Raw genomic sequence first — 22625 nt, 5'->3', positions numbered from 1 at the left:
TTGCCTCGGACCGGGCGTGGTGGCGCACACCTTTAATCCCAGCACTCGGGAGGCAGAGGCAGGCGGATTTCTGAGTTCGAGGCCAGCCTGGTCTACAGGGTGAGTTCCAGGACAGCCAGGGCTATACAGAGAAATCCTGTCTCGAAAAACAAACAAACAAACAAACAAACAAAAAAAGAGATTTTTGCCTCAAGTCACACATCAAAGCAGCGAAACCCCACAACTTAGGACTCTTGGCTTCCTAGTGGCACCTGCCATCCCTCCCCTCAGTGCTTCGGTGACCTGTGGCTGCCAGCACAGGGTGGGGGAGGTGACTGAGGGTGCTCCTGGTGGGTGGGGAAGAGCCTAGTTCACATCAGGCATCTTCCCTGTCCCACCCAGGCTCTGGTGTGGAGGACCCTGTAGGTGAAGTGTCCGTCCACGTGGAGCTGTTCACACATCCAGGAACTGGGGAACAGAAGGTCACAGTGAAGGGTGAGTTGGCCCGATGAGGGAAGGAACCAAGTTCAGACTCACTGAAGGTCAAGGGCAGGGAATTGATTTCTTTGGTGGTTTAGAAAATGGAAAAATCCTGAGCTAAATCCTTGTCAGGCTTGGCTGCATCCGGGAATTCCAACAGGACCCCAAGCCTTAGTCCCTCTTCCCCCGTCTCCTGTCAGAGAGGCTTGCTGGAGTCTCTTTCTGACCTGAAAAACCAGAGAGTGGTTTTGTCACACGAGGAACATCACTAGACTTCCCCTCTACCCCAACAGTGGTGGCCGCCAATGACCTCAAGTGGCAGACTTCTGGCATCTTCCGCCCGTTCATCGAGGTCAACATCGTTGGACCTCAGCTTAGCGACAAGAAACGCAAGTTCGCCACCAAATCCAAAAACAACAGCTGGGCGCCCAAGTATAACGAGAGCTTCCAGTTGTGAGTCGGGTGGGGACACCCTCAGATGAACCTCGGGACCAGTGGGTGCCACTGGTGCCCAGGGGTGGTGGGCACAGCCATTGCCAAGGTGCAAAGGGGGACTTTCGGGTCACCGTCCCGTTCTCAGATAGGCAGGTCCCTGGGGAGGTGATATGCTTGGGGTAGGAGTAGGAGGGAAGAGAAGATGGGCGAGAGGATCCTGGGCGCGGGAGTGAGGTCACAGAGGTCAGGGCCTAAGAACAACTGGCCTGCTCCGGCCAATAGCTTTGTCATTTAGAGTAGTTGGCTCGAGTGTGGTGCAGGGTAGGGATGGCCGCCATACGCGGCAGAGGTGGGTACTGGGGAGATGGGATGATAGTCGGGGGCTACAGGAGGCTGACTGGCGTGGCCCGATCCCAGGAAACTGAGCAGAAGGCAGGGTGCAGCAGGGCCGGGAATGGGGCGTGGCCAGAATGGGTGGAAGGAGTGGGCGTGGCCGGAGCCCAAACTCAAGCTGCTGCGCCTTAAGGATCTCAGCTGCGCTGTGGGGTTCACTTAGTCGCCTGCCCTACGGGATGCGCTGGGCAGATCGGGTCTGGGCTGTGGGTTTCCTAGTGGGCGTGGCCTAGTTGGAGGGCTTTTTCTGGGCGCAACCTGGGTAGCGTGGAAGGGGTTCTCTAGCCAACTTTCTAGGAGTACGAACTACTAACGTATGTGGCGGTGTGGTGTGAACCGCTCGCTGGTAGCTCCCCTGCGTGACGGCGGGTGACTGGGCTCACGGTGGCCTCTCGCTGAGCCGGTCCTTGCCCACAGCTCCCTGAGCGCCGACGCGGGCCCCGAGTGCTACGAGCTGCAGGTGTGCGTGAAGGACTACTGCTTTGCGCGCGAAGACCGCACGGTGGGGCTGGCGGTGCTGCAACTGCGAGAGCTGGCCCAGCGCGGGAGCGCCGCGTGCTGGCTTCCACTCGGCCGCCGCATCCACATGGACGACACGGGGCTCACAGTGCTGCGCATCCTGTCGCAGCGCAGCAACGATGAGGTGGCCAAGGAATTCGTCAAGCTCAAGTCGGACACGCGCTCAGCCGAGGAGGGCGGTGCCGCGCCTGCGCCCTAGCGCGCGTTTCGGTGGCGGGGCGGGGCCTGGGAACGGATGAGACCCCGCCTTCCGTAGGCCACCGTCTCTCCAGAGGCCACGCCCCTGCACCTCAGTGGCCTTGGCTGGTGAGGCCCTGCCTCCTGCCCCTGGAAAAGCCATAGAGGGTCCGGTGCCCTGGGCATGGGCTGGGCAGGCCTGCCTGGGAGGCCGGGTCGTAGCCTCTGGTGTCTGTGCAAAATACAGTGTGGGATGGGCTCTCAAAAGCACACGCGCCCTCGGCGCACACCTGGGGCTGAGGGCGCCTCTCTCCGCGGACCCCGCCCTCAGCAGCGGGCCCATTGGCAGCTGGCGACACCCTGCTCGTGCCACACACGGTGGGCTGAGCTCCGACGAAAGGCTCAGCCCCCATCGCTGCTAAATACCCGATTTAGAATCTCCCTGATTCTTCCCCGAGGGCCCCACAGGCCAGGCGCCCCCTCCCCCCAATTGAACCGGTTGCCAAACAAGTTTCTGTCCTTGCCCTTCCTTCTGGGACTTTAGTCGGAACCGGCCTAGTCAAGAAGGGGGGGGGTGTCCCAGAGCCAAGGGCCCCCATCCCATCTTTTCTCCAAATCCAGTCAGGAAATAAGAGATCAGAAACTAGGTAGGAGGGAGAAAGCGAGAATATGAACGTGCATTTCTGAGTGTCCTGTGCTTGTGATAAAGGGATGACCCTTTTCTAATTGGCTTTGAACCACAGCATGTCCCCTGAATGTCACGTGCAGTGACAGGGTAGAATTCAGGCTCTTACATAGGATCCAAGTTTCATCCATGGACAGGGAGTTCAGAGGCTACATTCCATACATTGAGGGGGGACTTGATCCCGACCACACTGGAGCTCAGGAGGGAGTGATTTACACTTTAGGGCAACAAACATGGCTAAAGGGGAAGTGGTCTAACCAGAGATCAATCATATAAAGTTTCTACATTGCTGGCAAGAATGTGGGGGTTTGTGTGACTGACAGAGCCAAGATAGTTTTGGTGACCTCTGCACATGTGTGTGTGTGGCTGTGTGTGTGTTTTCTAGCCCCAGAATGTTGAAGGAAGTACATGGGAGTGTTTGTTTAGGGAATTGTTCTGACTCCCAGGCTAGGACTGTTTGAAATTTCCTTTTATTTACCTAGAGACCTCCTATTCATCCCTCTGCACCCATTACAACCCTGTCACACCCCCACTCCCGTACAAAAATCATTACTCAAGGAATTCCCCAGTATTCTTTCCCTCTTCTGATTTGGCCCTGATGTCATGAGACTGAGGTGTCTGCCTGGCTCTGGCTAAATTCCAGGCTGAGGCTTTAAGGGAGCCCCAAGCTTCCCCAGAATAAGCAGGTCACAGTCATTGAAGGAAGGTCGTGCTGACTTGAATTGTATGAGAGTGGCTGACGGTCTGCATGTGACCCCAATTCACATGCATGGTTTTCATTACAGTTCCCCCCCGACTTGACAGATACCCCTATGTGGGAGGTGTCCAAGCTGAGCCCAGGACACAATAGATGGAAGTAGAGCAGAGGGCTGAGCTCTGATCTCAGGACAGCCCCAGATATAGCAATGTCCTGAAAGGAAGTTACTCCAGGGCCTGGCTGGTTGAGTTCTCACCACCTCCCCTGGTGGCCCCTCGCTGCTGGAGTCCTACATTAAAACATACTGGGGTGCAGCTCCAGAATCCACAGGTCAAGGACGGTTGGAGACTGGTTAGCCTCGCCTTCAGAAGGCAGGAAGAAGCCACAGCCCCACCCACAGGAGAGGCAGATGCCAAGGGGTGAGGGAGGCTGCAGTGTGGGCAGAAGAGGGAGGAGGAAGCGCAAGTGGAAGGGGCTGGGGTCCAGGCTTGTCTATACCCTACCTAGACTTCCTCAGTCAGGGGCCTAGGGTGGAGCTCAGCACCTGCCAATCATGCATCGTTCTAGGTTTCTTTCCCAATGCTGAAAATTTTAAAAGGCCCTGCAGTCAGCTCACCATGTCTGGGCAAGTCTGCACTCCAGTCTGTTTCAGGCCCCAGGGCCTGTCCCCTCACCTGCCCCATCAGACATGCAAAAAATCAAGTGCACCCAGAACTCCTGGGGACCTCTCTCAGCCTGGACCGCAGACCTCTCAGGTCTCAAGGGCAGCCCTGCTGGGGGTGGGGCAAGGGCCAGGGTCGGCTTGATTCTGCCCACTCTACCCATCTACCCCAGCATCTTTCAGGACCAAAGCTGGCTCTGCGAACCCACCTCCCTCTCCTCTTTACATCTTATTGTTTTAAAAATCAAATTCGGCTGAGCTGTTGGATCCGGGTGACACAGGTGACAAGCAAGAGTCCCCTGCACCCCAGAAGGTTCCTGACCCCAGCCCCTGCCATGCAGCCCAGGGAGCCCCTCTGACTCGCCTTTCTTAGCATGTGACTGCAAAGGTAGAATCCCAGTATCGTGCTTTTGGTTTTTCGGGGTTTTGTTTTTGGTTTTTTTTTTTTTTTGGAGGGTTTTTTAGGTCTACCCCGTTAGTCCAGCATCTTTCAAGATGCCCTCAATTCTCAGTCAACACGTGACTTGGGACACATACCCGGGGAGTGTTCATGAGTGCATGGCGTTGAGATGTTTTGCACTATTTTGACTTTTTGGTCTCTGTAAAAAATATTTTATTAACATTAAAAAAAAAAACAAAAAGAAAAACAAAACAAAAAACAAACAAACAAAAAACACAGAATCCCTGAAACTGGCTGGAGTTCTTGAGCTCCTTTAGACAAAACCTCAGTAGGGGCCTAGTAGGTAAAGGTGCTTGCTGCCAAACTGGAAGCTGAATTCAACCCTGGGGATGCACATGGTGGAAGGAAGACTCCCTGAAATTGTCCTTTCACCTCCACACACTAAAACTGTTGGGGGCTAGACATATGCAAAAGACTAGGCTGTCTTTACTCAGAGTATTTCTTCTCCCAGAACAAGTATACCCTGCTCGGCCAGCAAGCATACCCATGGGCACCCCAAACCAACAGAGAAGCAGAGGCCTGTTAGAAGGGGGTGGGGCACTTGGTTGTTGGAATGCCTGCCTTGAGCACAGGAAGCCCTGGGCTGTGCCCGGCACCGTGAACTAGGCATGTGCTTCTCTGTCATCACAAGCCCTGGGAGGTAGAGGCAGAAAGATCAGAATTTAAGATCACCCCTGGTTACATAGTTGGACAGCCTAGGCTACATGAGAACCTAGAAAATAATTGCACATACTCTGTGGGGTGCCACACAATGTTAGAGAAGAGCCCTGTGAACCTGGGCCATTGAGTGACATTGTCCTAGCGGGTACAGAGGAGACCCAGAGACAAGCTGATGAGTCTCAGTGTGGTAGGAGCCATCTGGTCAGAGTGCGGACAGTTTCTTAGTCCACACCAGTCACCATACCATTTGTGCATGCTCCCATGTAGTGAGTAGCTTTTGGTACCCTGCCTAAACTCTGGGAACATTGGATGTGTGGATGAAAAACATCACAGACACACACAATTGCTCAATTTTAACCTGCCTTTTTGGCCCAACTACTGGATGCCTCCAATCTGCCTCAGCTAACGTGCACTTACCAGGACACCCAGCTCAGCACCCTAAATCTGTACTCAACTTCAGTCCCAACTCAACAGTCCCAATCCCCCACCTGCAGATGCAGCCTGGTCACTCTGCCTGAGATCTCACATGGCTGGTTGGCTTTTCTCCCTCTGAAGCACGGTGAAAACTCTTTTCCCCCTCCTTTCAACTGCTAGGTTACCTGCGGGGACCCAGAAGTCTCGCCTATTCCTTCCACCAAGCAATTGGCCCATGGCATCTTTACTGATAGATCAAGAACCGATTTGGGAACAGGACCTTAGCACCAGAACCATCCCTACACTCCCAGGCCAGAGCCCTGTGATCCTGGGCCCTGGTAAACCTGATCCAGAAAACCCTAGCATCTGGGTATAAGAGGCTCTGTCTGATTTCTAGCTATCAGCTCCACACAGCTGAGAGTCATCCCTACTCAGGGCTCACGACATCATGCCCTTGGCCATGTCTCCAGGGCATTTTGATTGATGATTGACATCAAGAATCTACATTGTGGACCATTCCTAGGCAGGTGGCCCTGGACTGAGCAGAAGCCAGAGCTAGCCAGTTAGCAGCTTCCTCATAATTCTGGCCTTGAGTTTGCCTTCAAGCTGCTTTTGGCCTGCTTCATCAGACAGGAACTGAAACTAGCAACCCAGTTTCTCTGTCCAGGGGAGACAGTGACTGCTGTCACCTCCTGAAGGGCTCCTTCCCTGAACAAGTTGTAGAGTCTGTTTCTATAGGAAAACAGGCTGTAATGGCCACCATGAGACCTTGCACAATCTATCCACCAGACTCTCCCACAGCTCCTTTGTGAGGTAGGGGCATAGGATTCCCAAAATATCCACACCCACACTCCCTTCAGTGCCTGGTGGTCTGAACAACACATGCCTACAAGCCCTACTGTCTCCCCAAATCTTGACCGGCGGGGACAGGGACGTGGGGCACCAAACCCAAAGACTTCAGTGAAAACCAATAAGAATTTAATACAAACATGAGCAAGTTACCAAGACCTGAGCAGGCAAGCAGTCATCCCAAGAAGATGGTACCCACTGTCCAGTTGACAGTCAATTTGGTTTTGAAGGGACAGCAACACCCTGGCCTGCTGGTAAACACACTGCTCAGGCCAAGAGGAGCACCCCAATACAGGTGGGCACCTCAAGGCCCCAAACATATGAGCAGCCAAGGGACACCTGAGATACAAGGGCAGAGAGAAGCTCTGGAAGTAAGGGGTGGGCAAGGGAGCCCCAGCCCAGGGACACGGGGGGTGGGGGACTTGCAAGGTCATGAGTATCCTTGAACCTAGCAGTCAACCAAGGGAAGGAGAGCAATGCTCCCTTCTAGACAAGGGAAGCCCAGTGTCCTCCGGCAGACAGGTTGGAGGGTGGCTATTTCTCAACCAACTGGGAGTCAAAGGCCTGATACTCTAGGTGCTCAATAAATGCTTGTTACATTCTGTTTAGACTCTGTCATTGTGCTCAGCGTGTAGCCTAGCACACAGGGTCAATAAGACTGTTTCCACCGTAAGCATATCATGCCCACTACAAGGATAAGCACCACTGGGACATCCATCTCCAGCACCTACTGAGTGACACATAGTAGACACTTAACTCATCAGTGCTTCCTAAGACCTGGCACATAGCAGCTGCTTGGTATATTTTGCTTGATTTTTTTTTCTTATTTCAGTATTCCCAGAGCTAAGAATGGTACCTAATATACAGTAAGCCCTCAATAAATACTCAAACGGATTTTAAAAATGAGTATGTATCCCTAATACCTGACTCAGTCTGAACAATAAAAGACTGATGATCAGTTCATCACTGATAAGGGGGAATCATGCCTCTTTCATTGCTCTAACAAGAGAACTTCCTTCATGGTGGACCCAACTGACTGTGCTTGTTCCTGACCAATCTCTTGGTGGTCAGCCCTATTTCTGGCATACAGTAAGTACTCCATAAATGCTGCCTGTGTGTAAGTGGCTGCTAAACAGGAAGACATGGAGACCTCTGTGCTTGTAGAGCTCTCTGTTGTCTGCCTGAGTGGCCCTATAGTCCCAGGCAAGCACATGAAGTTTAGGTGTGTAGCAGTGGCTTTGGCTGTTTGCCAGTTGCCTCAAAGCTCATCACGGGCAGTGCTGTCCAGTGGAGACTGGAGCACATCTGAGTTCTTGGCCTCACGGCTCAGTGCTTGCTGTTCCCGCATCTTCTGGGACTTGGCTCGGTCCCAGTCAGTCTTAACCTGCTCATTATTCCACACAACTGAGGTCTCTGTGTCACTCACATAGCCATCATCCCCTGTGTAGTGTGTAGGGTAGATAAGGAGGGGCTCCACAGAGAAGGCACGCAGGTTGCGGGGAGAGAAGTGACTCTTGTATTCTGACCTATGGGAGATAGCAGAGACATAGGGGAGATGGAGACCAATGATCCAGAAAAAGACTTTCCTTTGAGTCCACTAGGATTCACCCCACCATGCCTAGCCAGAGCCCAACACTCCCCTGCCCTGATCTTCCAAGACTCAAAGACCCGAGCCTGCCACCCAAACCCCCTCAAATACCCACCCCTTCATAGCCTTCTTACATTGGGTGCTTGTCAAACATGACAGGCAGAAACTCATCAACAGGTAGCATTTTGGCCAGTGGCTTGGCAGCAAGCAACTTCTGAGCACCTTGCAGGGAGATTACATAGGCTAGCGTCCAGTAGGAGTAATCAGCCTCTACCAGGTTCCTTACATGGGGCACAGCCTTTTCAGGGTGCTCCACCTGCATGCGCTTCCGGCCCACGTAGCTGGGGTGCAGAATAAGAGACTTGTTACATGTCCCCCACCTGCCAGAGAATGCTACACAGAGACAAGGCATAAGGCTTGGCACAGGGAAATTGAACAGAACCCAAGTCAACCCAACAGACAGCAGAGCTCTGACGTCCTCCAGGTTCTAGCCTTACTTTGTCCTTAAGCTCCAGGCTCTGCCCCTGAGCCCTGGTCATGCCTGGGCTAGTACCCGAGGCTGGTGTCCCATCCCCAACCCTTCCATCAATCTCCACTCACATGAGGTCCCAGTCCAGCCCCTCACGCTCCACATCCCGCATGAGGTTCATCAGACGTCTCTTGAAGAAGATCTCAAAACGCAGATCATCCTCAAACACTAGTGATTTCTGTAGTCCCCGGTCAACCACCTGAGGGAAGGAGCCACTCCAAGTCAAGGAGACCCAGCCCCAGAACTGCTTGCTAGGAAGGAAATATGCATCCCAACCTTCCACATCCAGCTATTTGCCCACCATGCCACTCTTCTGCCTGTCTACCTGGGCTTTTCTTGCCTAGGGCCTCTGCCTGTGTTTAGCCTGTGATACTAAGAAGCCTTCCTCTTGGCAACAGGCAGGCTCCTCTTACCCTTCCTCCTTGGTGCAATGCCCCCAGTCTAGGAGGCTTCACTATAAACTAATGAAGCTAACGGAATGCCCGTGAGGAACTTTAGGAAAGAAGGGTGGCTCACATAAGCACCCATCATCTTGAACAGTTAGATGCTCTACTTCCTGTACCTTATCATCTGGAGCCAACACCCCACCCATCCAGCCCCATTTGCAGGTTCCAAACCTGGTTCTTGTGTGACATCATGGCACATCACCAGCTGTTGTCCAGTGGCATTAAAGCCAGAAGCCATCACTTCAATAAACAGTGAGCAGAGTCAGGTTGCAAGGCAAGCAGTTCTCACTTGGGAATCACAGCTTTAGACTTTACCTGAGGCCCCTTTATTCCCCAGGTCCACTTTCTGCATCTTGGCAATGCCAAGGCAGTGGCTGCCCTACTCTGGTGTATCAGGGCTAATGTGAAGACAGTTCATGCAACAGACACCAAAATGTAGTCACAGATTCTGCCACTGGTAGCATGGGGACCATAATTCCTCCCTGGGACTCTGGACCTGACCTAATCTGTGAAGAGAACAAGAACTGTGGATCAGGCCTCCCTCATCCCAGACACCTACCTCCTTCCAGATGTTGTAGTGGCTGAGAAAGCAGCCCAGCTCTCCCTTGGTGAGTGGCCGCCCATGGTAGGGGTCCCGGTAGCCAGGCAGCATCTGGATGCCCATGGCTTCCACCTGGCTGGTGTTCATGGCTCTGTGGGGATGCAAGAGGGAAGAAGATGTTAGCAAAAAGAGGAGGACAAGATGGTGAGCAAGGAGGAGAGCAAGGAGGATGGGGAGGATGGTGAAGAGAGCGAGGACAGGGAGGATGGAGAGGATGGTGAGGAGAGCAAAGAGGATGGGGAGGATGGGGAGGAGAGTGAGAAGGATGGGGAGGACGGAGAGGATGGGGAGGACGGAGAGGATGGGGAGGAGAGTGAGGAGGATGGGGAGGATGGAGAGAATGGGGGACAGGGCAAGGATGAGGAGAAAAGCAATGGGGATTGGGAGGAAAACAGGGGGATAGGAGGAGAATACGGAGTAGGGAAAAAGGAGAGGGGATAGGAAAGAGGTTGAAGATCAGGAGGAGGGAGAGTGGCATGAAAGAAGGATGAAGAGAAGAATGGGAGAAGGGAGGTGATAGGGGGCAGATGGAAAGAGGTGAGGTAAGACAAAAGAAGCAGTCCTGCCTACTGATGAACCTCTGCAATCCTGAGAATGGCCTCACCCTCTGGGTCTTCCCCTCACCCCCACCCCACCCCACCCCACCACTTTGTACAAGAGCATGGCAGATTATCCCAGGATGAGAACCTTCTTGTTCCCTGGCTGTGGACTTATTCATTTCTCTACCACATCTGTACTGAGTGAGGTCTGCGAGAGCTAGCTCCATTCCTTCTATGCTTCCCAGAAGGTTGTGTGTACAAGCACACGTGCATGCAGACACATGCATACACAAGCACACACACAGGTAGCTGCACTCACATAGGACGCACACACATCGGCATACACATGAACACACACACATAGGCATACACATGCACACACACACATGTGCGCGTGCACACACACACATGTGCACGTGCACACACACACATACACACACGGACACACACACAGTACTCACTTGCCATCTACAGCCTCCACCAGCTGGCAGTCAATCTCCTGCTCATGTAGTGCCCGCAGCATGCGTTCTCGCCGGTCCCGCCTCCGCTTCAGGTTGATCATGAAGACCTGTAGCCAGAGCCTCAGTGAGGCAGGGTCAGGTTGGCTGCCTCCCCCGACCCAGGAGGCCCCAGCCCACCTCATCGAAGCCCATCTTGTCAGAAGTCTTCCTGGGTGCTGAGATGAATCGGGAGAGCTGCACTGGTGGATGTTTCACTGAGAGTAAGAAAGGAGGGGTCAATGCTCCCTTCTCCCAGCTCCCAGTATAACCAGGGTATGCCCCAGGACCTTCACCCCTGCCACGTTCCTGCCCAGAGCAACTCAGATCTCAGCTGTGACAGCCCAGCCAGTGGGAGCCTCCAGGCCTCTCTGACCGGTCAGGCTCTTCTGGCCCAAGTGTCAGGCTTTGGCCATCAGGACACTATCCCTGCTTTTCTAACTCCATCTCTAACATCCTGGGAGGGCTGTGGGATCTGTCTACACACATTGCATGCCCAGAGCCCAACAGTGCCTGGTAAACAGCAGGCACTCAATAGATGCATAGGGATTATCCCAGCAGTGCATGTGTGATAACTTCAGTGAAACTCTCAGAAGCTTTACACAAATGCAGTGAGGTTCACACTGGCTGCTGTCCCTCCAAATGCGACCCCCTAAAAGCGACACAGGTATACCAACCCTCAGGAACAGAATAACTTTGCTGCAAAACAAGAGCAGTCTTTTTGGCTATGGTCTCAAGCTATAGCCCAGGATGCAGGGCCTCAGCCTCAGCCTCCAGACTGCCAAGTTGGCAGGCATGTGCCACAGACAGCAGCTCATGTTTCAGTTTTCTCAGTGGTGTGGGGACACCAAAGGGCACAGGCACACAAGAGTATGGCAGCATCTGCCAGGATGACAGCTGACCCTGTGACTACTGTAGAACTCCCTAGTGGCAGGGACTATGGTCTCCCTCAGTCACACACCACACACAGGAACTGCCACCCAACAGTACCCAATTAGTTCTTGAGATGCATGCATGATAATGAGGCCAGGGCCCAAGGAGACTCACCCATGACCTCCAGCTGCACGTGCATGAAGCTCTCTGCTTCGTCCTGCAGGCTGCTGTGCGCACGCAGTGGCACGGGCAGGAAGCCGTACACCTCCTTATTGCACACGTACATTTGCACCTCTGAGGGTGGGCACAAGAGGCAAGTCAGTGCTGTGCACTCTCAAGATGGCGGCTGGGGTGTGGTGAGCTGCAGGCTAGCCTGGGCTGCACGATACCTATCTCAGGCAAACAAGCACTGGTCTTCACTCCAGATTTTGGTCATTCTTCACAAATGTGAAAACAGGGTGCTCAAAAGCACAAGTGAGGCCGGGCGTGGTGGCACAGGCCTTTAATCCCAGCACTTGGGAGGCAGAGGCAGGAAGATTTCTGAGTTCAAGGCCAGCCTGGTCTACAGAGTGATTTCCAGGACAGCCAGGACTACACAGAGAAACCCTGTCTGGGGAGGTGGGGGGGGGGGGGGGGAGAAGGCGGAACACAAGTGAGGTCAGATCTCACCAGTCAGTGTACTTAACTCTGGTTTGGAAAAACTTACAGGTAAGCCAGGTTTCTTTCTTTCTTTGTTTGGTTTTGTGTGTGTGTGTGTGTGCGCGCGGGCGCGCGCGCGTGTGTGTTTGTTTTTTTTGTTTTTTGTTTGTTTAGTTGGTTGGTTGGTTTTGAGACAGGTTTCTCTGTGTAGCCCAGGCTATCCTGGAACTCACTCTGTAGACCAGGCTGGCCTCAAACTCAAAAATCCGCCTGCCTCTGCCTCCAAGTGCTGAGATTACAGGTAAGCACACCATGCTCTGCGAGTTCTTTTCCACCCGCCCTGCCGCCTCCCGCCTCCCTCTTACTCCATCTTCCTTTTTCTTTGGCTTTAGTTCCATGTAGTAAATGGAGAACACTAAATGCAAACTCCATGGCCAGTGAGATGATTCAGGAGATAAAGGTACTTGTTACCAAGCCTAAAGACCTGAGTTCAATCCCCAGGACCCACAGCAGAAGGGAAGGCCTGACTCCTGCAAAGTATCCTCTGTAGGAGTTTTCATGAGTGTGCCTTGGTGTGTGCACAAGTAAGTGAGTAAATATGCTGCAGAGGAGGAGGACACCTGATTACGACCTCTGGTCTCTACTCACCCACAGGCGAACAAGCTCATACCCACGCATGCACATGCACGCACACAACACTCTTGAGAGTAGACATACTGGGAGATGTGATATCCATCATACCCCTTGTTGTTATTTGGGATCTCACCCTGTGTGTCATAAACTTACCATCCTGCCTCAGCGTCCCAGGATCACAGGTGTGAACTACCATACTTGATGATCAACAGGTCTTAAGGAGCTTTAGAGTAAGGCTGATAAGGCAGCCATGCTACAGACATCGAGTCCCAGGAGCACAGCCAAACCTCCCTAATACAGCTGAGCCTGAGGCCCATCTGCACTCTGTACGCTTGTTCTCTAAACTTTCTCAGTGTGGAGCCCACACCACCGTCCAGCGCCCGGCCTCACTCACCTGCCTGTTTACAGGAGAAGGCAAAGACGATGATGTCATCAAAAGACCAGGTGTAGTCTGGGTGTGTTGGGTAAAAGGCCAGGTTCCTGGATGCAGCCTTACGCAGGTCAATGAGGAAGGTAGAGTGCACCATGGGAACTGCAAAGCAGCCCCTGCGGTCTCGTTTTCGGATGGGGATATAGGCAGGGGTGCGCTTGTAGTAGCCCTGAAGGAGGATGGGGAGGTGTGGTCAGGGGGCGCTGAAGCTCACAGAGGCAAGAATGGGGTACCCTGTGATGCTTCCTTGCATCCAGCCACAACAGGCACCCCAAGAGCCATGGAGTAGACATGGCTGGTTGACTGGGATCACTACCTTATGCTAGAACACCTGGATCAAGCCATGCCTGAAGCACCAACTCCCCCACCTTACACACAAACACACTGCTGCTTCCTGTGTGAATTTGGGCCAGATTCTCACCACCACCCCCTCTCCCTGCTTCAAGCTCAGTAATGAAGGGGTTGGGAATGCCTCCAGATCCTGCCCCGCCATTGTCTGAGGATTGTCCTGACAGTGTCTGTCAGGTGCTCAATCTGCCTGTCCAAGTCCCCACTGTACCTGCGAAGTCATCCCACACCAGAAGTTGGAGTATGCCGCTCGGGAGTCCAGCATGGGGGCCACCACTGTCTTGTTCTCAGCGATGAGCAGGCTCAGAGTGTCGGGGTTGGTGATCAAGTTGTCGATGTCCATGAACTGCAAAAGGTTCACATGTTGTCAACCTGACCAGCGCAGGTAGAGAGGCATGGCTGTCCCACGGAGCCCGAGTTCTCTCAATGCCTCTGTGGTGGCTCAGTAAAAAGAATGGGGTGAGGAAGCTGGGGCATGGCTCAGTGGGATAAAGTACTGCAGAACACGCATAGGAGCAGGAGCCACAGGCCCAGCACCAACAGTAAGCTGTGCCCTCAGTGTCTGCCTCCCAGCACTGGAAATGGAGACAGGAGATGGGCCAGTGGGTACAAGTGGGTGTCAGCTTCAGTGAGACCCTGACTCAGGGAGTAACTCACAAATAAAAAAACATTTTTTAATATTATTTAAAAACAAAACCTTGGGGGATTGGAGAGATGGCTCAGCAGTTAAGAGCACTGACTGCTCTTCCGATGGTCCTGAGTTCAAATCCCAGCAACCACATAGTGGCTCACAACCATCCGTAATAAGATCTGATGCTCTTCTGGGGTGTCTGAAGACAGCTACAGTGTACTTAGATATAATAAATAAATCTTTAAAACAACAACAACAACTACCACCCACCTTGGCCATTAGGGCTGGGGGTGTGGCAGAGAGCCAGTCCCGGCTCTACCCCATTGTACTGTCACCTGATGTACAGCAAATGACAGGGGAGTCACATGTCTCACAACATACATGCAAATACTACAAGCCAGACCCCACATTCTGGACTCAGCCTGCACCAGGGACAGCTGTGGCTTTCCTGTGGCTCTGGCCACTGATCAACCTTCCACTGCCCATGCACAATGTCAACCGCCATTCGCACCTCTCTGCCACCCAGAGCCATGGTGACACAGGGCCTCTCTGTCACCCAGGGCCATGGTGACACAAGGCCTCTCTACCACCCAGGGCCATGGTGACACAGGGCCTCTCTGTCTCCACGGCTCCATGGTGTCTCCAGCTGAGGAGGCCGCACTGCCTCTGGGGAGCTTTGGGGTGAAGTGCTGACCCTGCAAACACTAGAATCATGTGTGAGTCCAGGTAGCCTGGCAACTCACCCGTCCCCCAACCCTCACAGTTAGAGAAAGACACAATCTAACTTTCCATCCTGGGAAATGAACCTCAAAATACTGAAGGCAGGGGTTCAAACACGGCACCCATCACAGGAACCAAAAGGAAAATGTACAAAGGCTGCCGAGCAGCGAAAGGGAGGCCACCATTCGGGACACTGCTCAGCCGCGACAACACACAGACCTCACAGTGGATGACAGTAGATGGCACTGAGAAGCTGTGTCCTGGCACACAGGGTGTGGCTCCAGGGCAGGAACAGGTTGAAACAGGCAAATGCAGGCAGGAGGCAGGAAGACTGGAAGCTGCCAGGGACTGGCGAGGGATGGCAGACTGCATCCCAGAGGTAGAATGTTCTAAAGAGGTGACAGTTGCATGAACAGTGTGATGGCTAAATGTTGAAGAAATGCGCATATGAAAAGGTTGATTTGGCCAGGCAGTGGTGTCGCACGCCTTTCATCCCAGCACTTGGGAGGCAGAGGCAGGTGGATTTCTGAGTTCGAGGCCAGCCTGGTCTACAGAGTAAGTTCCAGGGCAGCCAGGGCTATACAGAGAAACCCTGTCGAAAAAAACAAAAAAAGAAAGATAGATAGATAGATAGCCTGGTGTGACACCGCATGCCTGTTGTCCCAGCACTTGGGAGAATGAGGCAGGCAGGATCTCTATTTTGAGGCTAGCCTGGTCTACAGAGAGAGTTTCAGGCAAACTAGGGCTGTATAATAATAATAATAATAATAATAATAATAATAATAATAATACATTAAAAAATTAAGCTGGGCAGTGGTGGTGCACGCCTTTAATCCCAGCACTTAGGAGGCAGAAGCAGGCAGATTTCTGAGTTCGAGGCCAGTCTGGTCTACAAAGTGAGTTCCAGGACAGCCAGGGCTACACAGAAACCCTGTCTCAAAAAAACAACAACAACAAAAAAATTAAAGCACCAAGGAAGTGACTTCATATTCCAGTGTTGTGCTCCTACGTCCCCTAGTACCAAAAAATATATAACTTTCTATAGGAGTTACCATCAGGGTGACCTCCAGACAGGCTGGCCAAGGGGAAACTGTGAAAAAAGTAAAAGCAAGCAGAAAGGGTGGGGCAGGGTGTCTGCTCTACAAGGCTCTAAAAGGCTCCACAAAGTTCCAGGTGCTTCTAGAAACTGACAAAACATTCCAGATCCATACCACATCACTTTTCCTACCATCGGCATCAACTTTCTCATCTGTGAAATGGGCTAAGGAGCAGGACTCACCTTCCTCCTTCTGGAGTCTCCATGCCTCCCCAGGCTAAAGTCACCAGACTCCCCATCCCAGGTGAGGTGTAGTTGGGCACTCAGCAGGAGGCTCTGCTGAGCCTGATAATTGGAGCTCACCCCAGGACTTGCAGGGTGGAAGCTGAGAACAGACTTCCCTGAGTTGTTCTCCAGTCTCCACAAGATTATGACTACTCGGGACAACCCATACATAAATGTAACCGAGAAACTAAAACAATGTAACACCGCTGCCCATGGCAGGGTGAGGGGTGGCACTGCAGAAAACCATCAAGCCGACACAGCCCTGCCCTGCACAGAGCTCTCTGTTAAAGCTAATGGGGCCGTGTCTGCATGGCTGGGCGCTAGCCACCCTCTACATCCCCTGAGTCCCTCCTGTGGTGCTATCCTGGGTTTGACACCTCCCTCACTGTGCTGAACCTGTGCGGCCAAGGACCCTGCAGACACATGAGGACAGAGCTAGAACGCCACCAGCAGCAGAGCAATCCAACCCTGCCCTGCCCAGGACACATGAGACCACAGGCGACCTGGGTTCCTCTTAGCACTTGCACAAAGATAACCATGTTAAAGTGAGTGGGCTCATGACAAGTCACCTCAGTACCTGAGAGGCTGAGGCAGGAGGACCATGGGTTCCAGGCTAGCGAAAGCTACACAGCCAGGATTTATAGCAAGCTGTCAGTCAATGGCTCAGCAAAGGAAACTGAGGAGACCTGGAGATCCACCTGTAGTCACCCTCAGGGCCACAGCAATAGCTGTGGACCATGCTGCAAGTCAGACTGACTCCACCAACTGAACAAAGCAGCCTTAGGCTGTTTAGGACAGGACACAGGGATCCCTGGATACCCAGCCTGATGTACACACGCGTGCACACATACACACTCTTAATTCACTGGGGACTGGAGAGATGGCTTAGCAGTCAACACTACTGGCAGTCCTTGTGGATGACCTGGGTTCTGTTCCCAGCACCCACATGGCAGCTCACACCATCTGCAACCATAGTTTCAGGGCATCCAAAGCCCTACTCTGACCTCGGCTGGCACCAGGCATTCATGTGGTACACAGATTGTCATGCAGGCAAAACACCCATAAACAGAAAATTAAAATAAATAAATCTAGCTGGGTGTGAGGGCTATCACCTGTAATTCTAAAATTCAGAAAGCAGGTGGATCTCTGAGTTCCAGGTCAGGCTAATCTACATGGGGAGTTCCAAGACAGCCAGGGCTACATAGAGAAACTTTGCCTCCAAATACAAGAATAAATAAATGAATTAATAAAAACAATAAATAAGTCATCTTTAATAGAAAGGATCTCTTTAAACTGCACTGGTGGTCACGCCAGCACCAGCATGCGGCTGCCGTGCCAGCGCAGGCTAGAAAGGACTTCAGCTTCCCTAGGGCCTGGGTTACAGAGGGTTGTGAGCTCATTCTGGGTCCTCTGCAAGAACAGCCAGCTCTCCAGCCCCATCATAGTTTCAGGACAGTCTTGCAGACTGGCATATAATTCTCCATCCTCCTGCCTCAGGAGTCCTGGAGCTAGGTCACCTCCGAGCACTGCAGCTGCTTCCTCCTTAGAGGCCACTGCAGGCCAGAAACAGGAAGTGGAGGTCAGGCTCAGCAGCAACTTGTCACTAACGCCCACCTAAGCTTGTGACCCTTGCTGCTCGAAAGTAAGCCACAAAAATTCAATCCCCAGAACCCCCCTGGTGGAAGTAGGGAAGTGACTTGTCCTCTGACAAGAAGACAGCTTGTCCTCTGAAGTCGCATGCCCCTCACACACAAATAAATAACTTTGTTTTAAAATAGGTATTTTAAAAAGATACAATCTAGTGCCTGGCCCTAAGAGGATACAAAGGCCCACTTGTTCTTATTTGGGAGCCTAGGTGGAACCCAAGGCCTCAAGTATGCTCAGCAAGCACTCTACACAAAGTTGTAACCACAACCCTCCCTCCTTTTTTCTTCCTGGCTTTTCAAGACAAGGTTTCTGTGTAGTTCTGACTGCCCTGGAACTCACTGTGTACAACAGACTGGCCTCAAACTCAGAGGTCCACCTGCTTCTGCCTCCCAAAGGCTGGGATTAAAGGTGTACTTACCACCTAGCTTCCCCTTTCCTTTCTGATCCTCAGTTTACCTTTCTGAAAAATGGGTTACTACTGGTAGCTCCTAGATCCATCCATTCTATCCTCCCTGTGGATAATGAAGATTCCCCAACTCAGAGACTCACCAGAATGTAGTCAGCCCACATGTCCCTAGCTGACTTCAAGGCTGCTTGGCGCAGTTTCATGACATGCTCGTAGCGGGAATCGGACCAGTGTTTGGGGCCTTCTTCGTCTGGGTAAGAGCTGCAAAGGAATAGCTATGGTGTGCACATTATAGGGCACCGTGGGGACCCAGAGAGCACAGTTACAGGGGATCATAGAGGACTTCACAGAGGTGGCAGGCAAGTGGATCTGAAGACCTCTGTGTGGAGCATGGGAGGGGGACAGGACACAGGGGCCTAAATGCCAGCCCAGCATGTGCAAGGGTCCAGAGGCACAAAAGCTACTGGCAAGCTGAAACCCAAGGAAAGCTCTGCATGGCTGGGGAGAGCCTGGGGCCACCGTAGTGCCTCTGAGAACAGGAGCGTGAGCATGCACACACATTATTGCACACTGTCCTACAGGTTCTGAGCCTGATGCAGTAGTGCTGGGTGATTCTAGCACTCAGGAGACTGAGACAGGAGGCTGGCAACTGCCTCAGTCTGAACTACACAATAAGACAGGCTGGCAACTGGCCTCAGTCTGAACTATACAGTAAGACAGGCTTATCAGGAAGTTAAACAGGAGAGTGGATGCTGGCAAGACCCTAGACACAGCAGTAGGTAGCCACCAGACACAAAGGAATTCAGCCACAAAGGTGTGGCAGCTGTGTCCAAAGTTGCACAATGGAGTGAAGGACAACGGGACAAAGGTCTGCTGAGAGGATAGGGACCTGGTGGGGAAGCTGACGATAGAACTGGAGCATTCTAGATCCTACCTTCCCAAGCTTCAGTACTCCAGTCGGGGATTTGAGGCTCACCTGGGTTCCTCTGCCGGTCGCCACTCCACAGAGTGGTATAAACCCTTCACTGCCACCAGCCACTCTCGAAGTATGGCTGAAGTGTTGTCAGTGTTGTGATCTGTGGCCACCCTGTGAGCACAGACAGGACAAGATGATGGCACTGGGGGTTTCCCAACCTGGCTCAGACCCATCAGCTATAACACCCTGGATAAAACTCGCTACACTCCAAGCCTGTTGCCCATCCATCGGTGACAGGGGAGTAAAGATGACACCCAGCTCACTAGTACACAACTGAACAGAACCTGCTGGTTTGGAAAGCACATTGGTGTGAGACCCTGTCACAAAGATAAGTTCATTAACTTTGTTAGCGTGGAATGCTGGCCCGAGCCTCAGGAATCTTATCTGGAAGTCCCGGAGTTCGCTATAAGGGTCTGGAAGCACCAGCCTGGCCCATTCTAAGGAGTCAGAGGTTCTAGGATGGTAGCTCGCTGTGAGGGCTGGCAGCAAATCAGAACAGATTCCTAAGTACCTGAGGGGAGGAGGCAGCAGCTTGGGGTCCCAAGCCGCAGTGGGGACGAGCCCGGGCACTATGGATATAGAGCCGAGCCCCCTCAAGTGCGTAATCCCTGGGGTACATAACTCAGGTCCTCAGAAAGAGGACCGAGTCTCCGCAGCGCACAGCCGAGCCCAAGTGCATAGCAACCTCCCTCCGGTAGAGACTTGAGTCCCGCCTAGTCCCGGTGCACCGCGCAAGGGCCCGCAGCTCACCACAGCGCCGTGCGCTCCCGTGGGTGGCGCAGCTGCTCCAGGGCGCCCAGCGTGGCGGGCAGCGCGGGTGCCGCGTTCCGCGCCAGCAGCGCGATGAGCACGCGCGGCGCCTGTAGCGGGGACTCGGGGCTCCAGCGCTCCTCTGGAAAGTAGCCGTCCGCGCCGCGCGGGCCGCCCAGCGGCGGCAGCAGTAGGAGCAGTGGCAGCAGCGGCAGCCCGCGTGACCCGCGTGGCAACGCCGCCATCGCGCCACGCGTCGCCTTTAAGCAGCTTTTCTGCCGGGGGACGAGGGCCGCGCCTTAAAGGAGTCGGCGGCGGGAAGGACACATCCAGGTCCCACCCCTGACACGCTCCTTAAAGGGAAGTGGCCCGCGGGTCATACTGTGAGTCCTGGAGAGAGGCATGACAAGGCTACGCCTTTAAAAGCTTCCACTGCTTTCCGCCGACCGCAATAACCCGGTCACAAGACGTCACTTGCGGGGAGGTTCCGGAAGCCCCGCCCCTAGCTCGAGCTTTAAAGACACAGACAGTTCTTTGACCACGCCCTGAGAGTGTTCTGTTTTGGAGCCCTCTAATCTCACGCGGTGGCTCTTTACAGAAGCTTCTTCTATTTAGAACCATGTCATCTCAGTTTCCAAGGTTGCGACATGGTTATTTTTGTTTGTTCGTTGCTCCATTTAAGAAGCCATCGAGCCGGGCAGTGGTGGCCCACGCCTTTAATCCCAACACTTGGGAGGCAGAGGCAGGCGGATTTCTGAGGTCATGGCCAGCCTGGTCCACAGAGTGAGTTCCAGGACAGCCAGGGCTACACAGAGAAAGCCTGTCTCGAAAAATCATTAAAAAAAAAAAAAGCCAGCGAAATGGCTCAGTGGGTAAAATCGCTTGCTACCATGTCTGAGGATCCAGAATCCTCAGTCCCCAAATTGTATTGCCCTCTGGCCTTCTTAAAAATGGCTTGTGTGGGGCTGGTGAGATGGCTCAGCGGGTAAGAGCACCCGACTGCTCTTCCGAAGGTCCAGAGTTCAAATCCCAGCAACCACATGGTGGCTCACAACCATCCGTAACAAGATCTGACTCCCTCTTCTGGTGTGTCTGAAGACAGCTACAGTGTACTATTGTTATAATAACAAATAAATCTTAAAAAAAAAAATGGCTTGTGTGCGCCCCTTCCTGCTCTTACTGTTGTTTTCATTTTCTGTGTTTCAGTGTTTTGCCTACATGTACGGCTGTATAACGTGTGTGTGTGTGTGTGTGTGTGTGTGTCCCTGTTCTCCAAGGAGGTTAAAAGAGGGCATCAACTCCTCTAGAACTGGAGTTGCGGATAGTTGTCAACCACTGTGTGGTGTTGGAAATAGAACACCACTCAGGTCTGAGCACCTTTACCTACAGAACCATCCCACTAGCCCATTTCTCCTGGTTTGTTTTTAAAACAGGTTCTTACTCGGCAAGCTCACTCTATAAATTCACAGCTATACTTCTGCTTCATTCTCCTGTGTTCTGGGACAGGCATATACCACCAGGCCAGCAGACTGGTAAAATCCACATAGATTTTCCTACTCTGGTCCCTAGCCTCTAGAGGACCCTAGGGTCCACAAGACATCTCCTGATAGGTTATTTCTCCACCACTGGTGAAATGAGCCAATTTATGCCAGATTCGATTATATTAAAGATGGGTAGTTTTACTGGGGAGCTGCACTCGCTGACTGGCCCCAAGGATTGAGTGACATCACGGTGGGGGAAGGGAGAATGAGAAAGGGTGTGTACAACCACCACCCACAATGTCCTTCTGTAAAAGGAGTGATTCCCATTTGAACCCAGTTGAGTAGGTTTTCTGGAGACACTGATCATGTTTCCATGGGAACTCTTCCAGGCTTTTTTGTTTTGTTCTGTTTTTCTGAAACAGGGTCTCTCTGTGTAGCTCTGGCTGTCCTGGAACTCACTGTGTAGACCAGGTCTGGAACTCAGGAGATTCTCCTGTCTGTGCCTCTGGAGTGCTGGGATTAATAGCATGTGCCACCATGTCCCAGCCCTTCCAGGGTATATTTGCCCATAATCATGCTAACAACATTTATAAATAGTAATTCTTAGCTAGTTAGTGCTGGTAACCTGTCACTCCCAGGTCCAGATAAGGTTTCAAGATCATCCTCAGCTACCCAGAAAGGTTCAGGGAAGCTGGGGCTACAGGAGTGTACGTTTCAACTGAAAAACAAAAGAAAATGAAAAAAACAACAATAAACTTTTCTCCAGGTTTGGGATTACTCATCTAAAATCCCAACCCTTGGGAAGCTGAGACAGGAGGATCCCTGGGAGTTGGCCACTTGCCTTGGTTATAAAGTATCCAGACCTGTTATCATACAAAGAAATGTCTGGTACTCCCTCAAGTCAAACACATGTTTGTGTATTTCTGGAAAAGAAAGTACTCATTCTGAGGGGTGGCAGGGCAAGCTAACAGGTCAATGTTGGGGCACATATATGAGTGTCAGTTTGAGTGCATGTTTGAAATTTTTTATTTAAAAAAAAAATACAAAAACTACAAGACCCTTAAAGTCTATACCCTGGGGCTGGTGAGATGGCTCAGTGGGTAAGAGCACCCGACTGCTCTTCCGAAGGTGCAGAGTTCAAATCCCAGCAACCACATGGTG

General features: G+C 52.5%; 2 protein-coding genes, 1 long non-coding RNA gene and 1 other non-coding gene across 18 annotated transcripts in view; 2 read left to right on the top strand and 2 right to left on the bottom strand.

The window, feature by feature from the left end:
- Nucleotides 1–7303, top strand: part of Unc13a (unc-13 homolog A) — a 47650-nt gene extending 40347 nt beyond the window's left edge. For 12 of the 13 annotated variants that reach the window (XM_030243646.1, XM_006509693.4, XM_017312882.2 and 9 more), the window contains 3 exons: nucleotides 382–474; nucleotides 753–912; nucleotides 1705–7303. In XM_030243646.1, coding sequence (XP_030099506.1) covers nucleotides 382–474; nucleotides 753–912; nucleotides 1705–2005 — 554 coding nt within the window. In that variant the 3' untranslated portion in view covers nucleotides 2006–7303. The remainder of the gene's footprint in view (nucleotides 1–381; nucleotides 475–752; nucleotides 913–1704) is intronic. The other variant, NM_001029873.2, reaches the window with a different exon arrangement.
- Gm39195 lies at nucleotides 166–1909 on the bottom strand. The gene is made up of 2 exons (XR_870506.3): nucleotides 1602–1909; nucleotides 166–686 (listed from the first exon to the last, which is right to left on the bottom strand). It is a non-coding gene; the product is annotated as a predicted gene, 39195 (long non-coding RNA).
- Mir6769b (microRNA 6769b) lies at nucleotides 322–381 on the top strand. The gene has a single exon (NR_106035.1). It is a non-coding gene; the product is annotated as a microRNA 6769b (primary transcript).
- Colgalt1 (collagen beta(1-O)galactosyltransferase 1) lies at nucleotides 6517–21386 on the bottom strand. 3 transcript variants are annotated; one of them, XR_003947259.1, is made up of 12 exons: nucleotides 19984–21386; nucleotides 19234–19344; nucleotides 18401–18518; nucleotides 13744–13878; nucleotides 13149–13353; nucleotides 11657–11776; nucleotides 10751–10827; nucleotides 10574–10680; nucleotides 9532–9664; nucleotides 8598–8725; nucleotides 8132–8390; nucleotides 6517–7935 (listed from the first exon to the last, which is right to left on the bottom strand). XR_003947259.1 is itself a non-coding variant. In NM_146211.3 (12 exons), exons 1-12 carry the CDS (start codon nucleotides 20226–20228, stop codon nucleotides 7668–7670), a joined length of 1854 nt encoding a protein of 617 aa, NP_666323.2. In that variant the 5' UTR covers nucleotides 20229–20404; the 3' UTR covers nucleotides 6517–7667. The 3 variants fall into 3 exon arrangements, 2 of the variants coding, with proteins under 2 accessions (NP_666323.2, NP_001351372.1); NM_146211.3 differs by having other exon boundaries at nucleotides 8132–8338; nucleotides 19984–20404; NM_001364443.1 differs by having other exon boundaries at nucleotides 7905–8390; nucleotides 19984–20260.
- Between the last annotated feature and the right edge of the window lie 1239 nt (nucleotides 21387–22625).

This window comes from Mus musculus, chromosome 8 (genome assembly GCF_000001635.26).
Source record: "Mus musculus strain C57BL/6J chromosome 8, GRCm38.p6 C57BL/6J".
Classification (NCBI taxonomy): domain Eukaryota; kingdom Metazoa; phylum Chordata; class Mammalia; order Rodentia; family Muridae; genus Mus; species Mus musculus.
The sequence above is the reverse complement of the archived record's forward strand: the minus strand, read 5'-3'. Positions and strand labels throughout refer to the sequence as shown.